Source organism: Seriola dumerili, unplaced genomic scaffold (genome assembly GCF_002260705.1).
Source record: "Seriola dumerili isolate Sdu_G_001 unplaced genomic scaffold, Sdu_1.0 BDQW01000167.1, whole genome shotgun sequence".
NCBI lineage: Eukaryota > Metazoa > Chordata > Actinopteri > Carangiformes > Carangidae > Seriola > Seriola dumerili.
The window spans coordinates 2,045,758-2,054,116 of NW_019174422.1; the positions used below are offsets into that span (position 1 = coordinate 2,045,758).

Sequence of the window (8,359 nt, forward strand, 5' to 3'; positions counted from 1 at the left end):
TGGGTATTTATCGGCTCGGCTCCAGCACTGTGCTTGCAGCTACACTGTGTGCGAGGATGAAAGAGTGAGCTGCAGCCATTAAATAATAAAAAAACAAAAAAAAAAAACACACACAATCACAGATCGAAGTGCTCCCATGGAGGCCCTGACAGTTTGACAGGAGCACCCACCAGTGGATGAGATACGACAGATGCCTTTTTCTCTTTCTCTCTCGTTTCACTCTCTCCCCTGTGTCTGCGTGTGTGCTCTGTAACTGCATGTGATGATACCACTCTCTGCTGTTATGCGTGTCCTCAGTCTGAACAGAAAGGCAGATTCAACTGGTAGTCGAAAAGGGCTCATTCAGCTTTTTATTAGCGTTCAAAAAACCTGTTTTAACCCGCTTATTTGGAGTGATAAAGGGTATAATGTAGCTTTACAGTTTTACCTGAAATGATTGACAACTTACACAATGGCAGAATTCTGTAGGAAAAAATTACCTTTAGAGCCCATGTTCATCACGTCACCACCACCTTTTAATGAAATGAAAATTAATTTAGTTTTGATTTTGTTATGACTGATTTGCCTCATGTTAACATTTGTACCATGTTTCAAGAACCATAAGAAGATAGGTACGAATGTACAAATGTATTAAGGTCATAACCGTACATGAATGATGAACAGGTACAATAGAAAAACAAGACTTTGCAGCAGTCTTACCTTCAACATGTAAATCTATTACACTGAAAATCGGACGGCCACTTGTGTAGAATCCACAGACATACAGTCCAGAGTCTGATAAATCCACTTGTTTGATTTTGAGAAAGAGGTTGGAGATGTTTGATCTCATTTCAAAATTTCCATTATTATATCCATCACAGAAATCTGCTGCGCTGTCAGATTTGATCATAACTGAGACGCAGCGGACCTTGGTTTTGTTGATCTGCCTGAACCAGAATGTCACAGAGTCGAATTTGGAAATGTTGGAGATCAACATTGTGACTTCTTCACCTGGTCGGCCCCTCAGAGTCTGAAACTCAGACACTGAGACAGAGATCCAGCCTGAAACAAACAGCAGACACAACAATAGATTTAGGTATTTTAAACAACGTGAAAAATAGCTCTTAATAAAAGTCACCAAGAACATAATAAGTAAATGTGTTTCATTTAAAATGAGTTAAACATACAATAGTAAAATTAGCACAAAGATTAATTCAGTTCTGGTACTTACTGAGGATGCAGAGAATGAGAGGTGTTATCAAGCTTAAGTTCATCATTGTGTGTATGACTGAAACTTTGCAGGGCTTCTAACTGAAATGAGTCCAGGAAGGCTGTGTTTTCACCATAAAGAGGAAGGATGCTTTTCTTCATGTCCCCCTCTGTGGTTCTCTCTCTCCTTGAGAGCGTACACTGTCAAAAGTTCCTCACTCACAAAAAGTGACAGTATTTATCGAAGCCTCTTAATGTTACTTGCATCAGAATATTTGAAATATTTGGAAGCACTTGTTTCCCACTGCATCTTATGTACACCTATATACATAAGGCATTTTAATCAGTCTTAGCATAAACATGTAGACTACTATCTTAACATCTGTGGCTTGGCTGCTGTTTTTCAGTGGTGAGCTGTCTGATATTTGAGGTCATTTTCACTGTCAAGACAAACAAAAGTTATGTGTATTTTTATTTTGGAAGGAGGGATGAGATCTGACAATCTTGCATAAAGGTTTTGATATTTAGCTTATACATAATAGTGACTAAAAATAAAAAATAAACTATTTGTTTTGTCAAATAACATGAAGAGGAAAAAGACAAATGTAAGGTAGCTCAACTTCTCTTTCCTGTAAACTTTTCTGTGCATGTCAGCATCAGCAATTTGAGCAAAACAGGAAAAAAACAACAAAAAAAACCACCCCTCCTCTTTATACTGACATCACCCTCACTACACAGTTCAGTTAGAGACATTGCAGCGCTGCAGTCGTACACACCATGAAGACCTTCACCTTGATAACAGCTTTACTTCTCTGCAGCTTCAGTGAGTACTGACACTCAATTACTCTATTACATTTAGATCTATGGTGACTCTGACCCACCAGAGTTTTAAACTTCCACATTAGAGCTGAATGAATTGTTGCTGTTGCTTTATTCCAGTAACTGTTACATTATACACTCAGAGATAAAACTCTTGTTGTGTCTGCTGTTTGTTTCAGGCTGGATCTCTGTCTCAGTATCTCAGTCTCAGACTGTGGACGTCTGTTATGACCGGGTCTCGCAGCAACGTTCATACTGTGATGGATATAATTTGAAATGAGCTCCAACACCTCCACCCTCTTTCTCAAATCAAACAAGTGGATTTATCAGACTCTGGACTGTATTTTTGTGGATTTTAAACAAGTGGATGTCTGATTTTCAGTGTAATATACTTAGGTGAGATTCCTGTAAATGATTCTTTATTTTGGTTCCTTTCTTGGTTGTTTTCTCTGACACGATCTGTCGCAGCATCCTGTTGAACAGACTGAGGCCCTGGGTCTATCTGGTGCAGCTTTAGGATGGTTTTCAACTTTCGTGTCAAAGAGGAGTTCTGTGTCTCTGTGAACGACTCTCTCTTCACTTTCTTCTAGTAAGTATGGTATGCCTCAGGGATTGGTGTTGGGACCAAATTTGATTTTCTTCATACATGCTTCCCCTTGTTATACTGATGATACACAGATGTACCTGCCTGTTAAACCCACAGACCCTGGAAGGCTGAGCTCACTCAATGCCAGCCTTTGATGATGTGATGTTTTCTTCAGCTGAACTCAAACAGTATCAGCACATGGTGAGACACATTCTGCCTCTGCTGGTTGCCTGGTGGAACATATCAAGCCATGTTGCAGGGAATCTTGGCATCTGGTTTGATAGTAGTTTAAGTTTGACCATGAAGCTTGTGCAATCATGGTTTTTTATCGTCTTATAGATATTTCAAAAACAGAATTTATTTCAACTTTAAAGACACAGAGACCATCCTACACGCCTTCATCTCATCATGTCTGGATTACTACAACTGCCTTTTTACTTGCCTGAGCCGGAAACCTACTGATCGTCCCAAACTGTACAGAACTCAGCTGCAAGGTTTTCTACTAGAATCACTCCTGTTTTAGCCTCTTTATCCTGGCTCCCAGTATGTTTTAGAACTGATACTAAGCTCTTACTGATGACTTTAAGGCTTTTTGAGGCCTCTCTCCCTACTTTATCTTGGACCTTTTACTACCTTACGTGCTGGTACATACTTTGAGATCCTTGGGCAGAGGTCTTTTATCTGTTCCAGAGGCCCCAATGTTTGCAGTCAGGGCCCCACGACTTGGAAAGAAATCAGCAGACTCAGCAATTTCTTTTATTGGAGAGTCTTTCCAGATTTTCCTTGAGTTTTAACTGTTTATTCTCCTTTAAAATATTCTTTCTCTGTTGTATTTACCGACTGGTTTTCATACACCAGATTGTATCTCTTTAAACCTGATGATTTTATGGACTTGTTTCATTTTGCTGCCCTGAATCACTTTGTAACTTGGATTTTGAAAACAAGAATTATTATTATTATTATTATTATTTTTATTATTATTACAGTGCTGCTATCATTGCTGCTGTTATTGTTGATAACACATTACACATGGGCGTTACTGTCATATTTTCACTATAACCAACACACACACACACACACAACACACACACACACACACACACACACATCCACACACATCTGTCAGCTCTGTCTGTGTCTTCAAACGCACTTCGTCTGCTGTCTAATGTATCTGTCTGCTGTATTCATGTAGGAACGGAGAGTTGGTGTACGGATTTCCTGCAGAGGATTCCCTCCCGTTTTCCTGGTGCTCCTTCACCGAACACCTCCATGTCACTGTAAGTCAGCCTGACCGGCTCATGATTTCATGACCACAGCGAAAGTCAAATGACAGTCACCTTATGTGTCATTTTTTGCAGCTTCGAGTGTCTGTTATCTGTCGATCGAGACACCGCCAACTTTTATCTCTTCAACTATTATTGTGCTTCTTCCATGCTTTCCCACAGAAAGAGAAAGAGTGAGATCCAGCAGGATGAAGCCGGCCATACATCAAGAAGCCGCCCAACGCCTTCATGCTCTTCAGGAAGGAGCAGAGGCGAAGGTTGTTGCAGAGCTGAACAACAACAATAACGCGACAGTGAATACTGTCATTGGACAGAGGGTAAGTGCTTTGCTCTGTGTGATTTGAGACACTTCGTCCAGTTTCCTGCAGTGAATTTTATTCTTTAATATATATCATTCTTTCTTGAAACAGAATGATTTATATTTCCTGTCATGTGACCCGGAAAACAAGTCTACATTTAAACAGGATTTCCAGCATTTTATTTTGAACAATACCACTGCACCTATTCACGTGGATCTGTGTGTTTTCCGTTAACATGTTGTCATGCTTGTGTTTTTGCACCAAGGCGCTGTAGTTGTGTGTAGTGTGTGCTGCTGTTGTGTTGCTGACAGTGTGTCGTCGTGCGTCCGCAGTGGAAGTCGATGTCGAAGGAGGAGCAGGCCAAGTACCATGCAGGAGGCAGAGAAGGAGAGGACGCTCCACTCCCAGCAGTTCCCAGACTGGTCCTGCCAGTTGACAATTATGTATGTTACACCGTGCTCACATAACTACTCAAACATGTCTACATCACCATGGAAATTTTTAATTGTGTTGTTTTTGTGTAGGGCAAAAAGGAAGAGAGGTGAGGAGGGAAAGCTCACACCACAAGCCGATGGTAGAGACAATGTTTCTGTGATCACAGTGCGCTCTCATGTGACATGTGATAAATACGACAGAAATTGTGATGTTTTTGAAATAGAAATTCGTGATTCTATTCGACATCGGTACCAAAAATAGGGATGGATACCACAGCATTTTATAATTATCTTACCTTCACACACACTTAAAAATTGATCTTACTCTTCTACAAGAAAATATCATGTAATTTGACTAAAATTTGACAAAAGCCATCGGTCAAAAAACCTGCTAAGACCCGCTAACATCAGGCTTTTGTCAGCAATGGAAAAGGGAACAATCAACATTCACAGCTGGGTCAAATTACTCTGCAGTAGTCACAGGTATTTATCAGCTCGGCTCCCATCAGTCTTGATGTAAACACAACACCTGGGTGAACCCGCTAATGTTCAACCCTTCCCCTGCTGTAACACCTCAGACCACAAACACTGGCAATGGAGGCCCTGACAGTTTGACAGGAGCACCCACCCGGGGATGAGATACAACAGATGCCTTTTTCTCTTTCTCTCTCGTTTCACTCTCTCCCCTGTGTCTTGTTTCACTGGTCTGACAATAGAAAGGAAAAAAATGTAAATGAGAACAGCTTTATTGGGAATTTGGCTGCATTAAAATACTGTGTATGTGGGCACCGACAGTAGAAGGGGAGCAAACATAAAGGTCTGAAGGACGGTGGCCCTAAGAAATCAGCGCACTGAAACTTAAGAAAAACATGTGCAAATTCAGAAAACATCATCAATTTGACAAACACATCTGTTGCAAATACTCACAACACAACCAATGAGTTAAAAATGCTGCAAGTAGCACAAATGACCACGGAAGTGTTAACAGGGACATAAAAAAAGTGATGAACCTGGCTGGGACACGGTTGTTGTTTCCAAGGGATGTAAAAAAGTGATGAACCCAGCTGGGATGCACTTTTTATAAAATGCTTTTAACTTTAAAAGTCACAAAGCATTAAACAACTTGTGCATCCCAGCCAGGTTTATTGTCGTCTGTGCTACTTGCAGCCCGTTTCTACACTTGCATGTGTTGTGTGTATTTGCAGAACATGTGTTGTGGTATTGATGATGTTTTCTGAATTTGCTTGTTTTGTCTATTTGCATGTGTTTTCTTAAGTTGCAGTGCGTTGAGCTCTCGGGCCACCGCACTGAAACCTACGGAGAATGCATATAGTCTATGAAGCGGTTAAGTAGTCCTTGTTAAGTAACCTGCAGTAGCATTGAGAAGACAGTGAACCGTCACAGTGGAGATGGATGGGACCTGCACCTGTTGTAGTTTTGCTGTGGTGTGTCATGTGTTAAATCTCTACAGTTTCGAGCAGAGTGAACGGTTTCATTTGAGGCTGTACAAGTGTCAAGTTGCTTCAGGCGTGTTTTCACAAGTTCATACACGTTAATACACATTGTGAAGATAAACTATTGGTGTGAGTTTGTCAGAAGTGTGAAGACGCACATAGATATCTCACTAATGCACACAGTGCTTCTTGTAACCACAGTGCACCGTGGAACTCTGGGTATGTGATGTGTGCAACCATCAATACAACAATCATTCTTCTTTGGGTAAATTTTAGTTTTTAATTCAGACATGTAGAACATTAATATCACAGTTAAAATATCCAGTTTTTACATTGATGTTTTGCCACAGTGTTTATAGAAATGTGGAACTTGATCACTGCGTCTATTTGACAGGGAAAGTCACCCAGGATTCACTGCTTCATTTCTGACTTCATTCATACAGAACTCTGACTCCACAGGGCTCCTGATTTTCATTTTGGTCGAGCTCAGACTAGAGATGTTCCGATACCGTTTTTTCCTTCCCAATATCAAAACCTGAATTTACCATAACGGCTGTATGGCACTGATTGCTGTCATTGTTGAATGCCATATTAATTATTTTTTGTAATGTCTAATTTGACTAAATAAATTAATAAATGTAGGCATAGATAACAATTCCTACAATAGTTGTCCTAACACTAGTGCTGCCCCTATTAAAAGAAATTAAAGCTTTGTATACTGCACATGTTGCCCTCTTACTGAGACAGTTTGACTCTTATCAGAATATTGAATAAGCGTTATCATTACACATCTGTCCCATATGTATAGGCAAGTAGGGAACTAACCATGTTATCACCCATAACACAGGTTACTTTGGCTAACCGACAACGTATCGGAACAACTGTAGCTCAGCCTACACTGTGCTGTCTCAGTAATTTAGGAAGACAGAGTGAGAGAGAGACATGAGAAGAAAAGCACAGAAACATGATAAAAGAATCAGATCCACTCTGAGTCTATCTGCTGGCACAGTAAAAAACACGAGTCTCCACTTCTCTCTCTGATGCAGGCCTCCCGTTTCTCATCGTTCGTGAATACACACTCAGTGCTGCATCGTTCACTTTCGAGTCCAGACTCTGTCAATAAGAGTCCACACAGTTACACAGGCCGAAAAAATCATAATCACGTCGACATTCTCCCACTTTTAAAGGGGCTATTCTTAAGTTTTCTCTGCTGCCAAATGTGGTTTCCTGCCAGGAGCGGGTGGGGTGGTGATTGTTGTCTTTATAATACAAGAGGCTATGATAAGCCCTCTGAACAGCGCCTCGTCTTCAGAGCAGATACAGTGAGTTGCTACTGGAAGTGACAAAACGGGCCGGGGCTAGCTGGTTAGCGTGCTAACTTCAGTAGAAGAAAAGATGTGATAGAGTTAACATTGGTGTTGCTTTCCACCGCTGGAGACAGCTCTTGGTGAGTAAAGTACTGAAGTTTGATGCTGAACTCACAACGTTTCTTCTAGACTGATAAGTAAACAACTGTTAATGCTAACGCTGGTTATGTAGAAAAAGCAAAACTTACAAATAGCTCCTTTAATGTATTAAATCATAACAATAAATGATAACTCTTGTTTTACCTTACGTCGCTGTGGTTCCTCAATGACAGCTGAATTTAAGAAAGAATGCAGCTCATCAGTTCATTTTCTTTTAAGTTTGATGTCATTACATTTTGGCCAAAAGCAGTTTTGTAGTTTTTCATCACGCTGACACACATTATTGCAGAATGTATAAAAACAATAATCTGTAAATCAAACATGCAATTTTTGTTAAGTACCTGCCCAAGGTTTCGTGAATTTAAGAACAAGGCCGATGATGATCACAAGGAAACCAGTCAGAACACCCAGGATCACGTTCATCAGCTTGGTTACTCCATCAGCCTCTGGAAAAGAAAAGTAATATATAACATGCTTCTTTTTTTTCCTATACTGGCATGAGAACTTGTAAACTTTACTTTGAGACTTCCTGTCAGTGTCATCATGAGATTTATGTTTTCAACAAACTAAAATGAATGTCATTTTATTGAATTGGATAGAGGGATGGATACCACAGCATTTTATAATTATCTTACCTTCACACACACTTAAAAATTGATCTTACTTTCTACAAGAAAATATCATGTAATTTGACTAAAATTTGACAAAAGCCATCGGTCAAAAAACCTGCTAAGACCCGCTAACATCAGGCTTTTGTCAGCAATGGAAAAGGGAACAATCAACATTCACAGCTGGGTCAAATTACTCTGCAGTAGTCACAGGTATTTATC

At 40.1% G+C, this 8,359-nt stretch overlaps 1 protein-coding gene across 1 annotated transcript in view; it reads right to left on the reverse strand.

The window, feature by feature from the left end:
- Positions 1 to 6,462: 6,462 nt before the first annotated feature.
- LOC111226953 overlaps positions 6,463 to 8,359 on the reverse strand; it is an 8,315-nt gene continuing 6,418 nt past the window's right edge. Inside the window, exons 4-6 of the mRNA XM_022752285.1 lie at positions 7,871 to 7,975; positions 7,674 to 7,702; positions 6,463 to 7,176 (exon numbers count right to left, since the gene is read on the reverse strand). Coding sequence (XP_022608006.1) covers positions 7,057 to 7,176; positions 7,674 to 7,702; positions 7,871 to 7,975 — 254 coding nt within the window. The 3' untranslated portion in view covers positions 6,463 to 7,056. The remainder of the gene's footprint in view (positions 7,177 to 7,673; positions 7,703 to 7,870; positions 7,976 to 8,359) is intronic.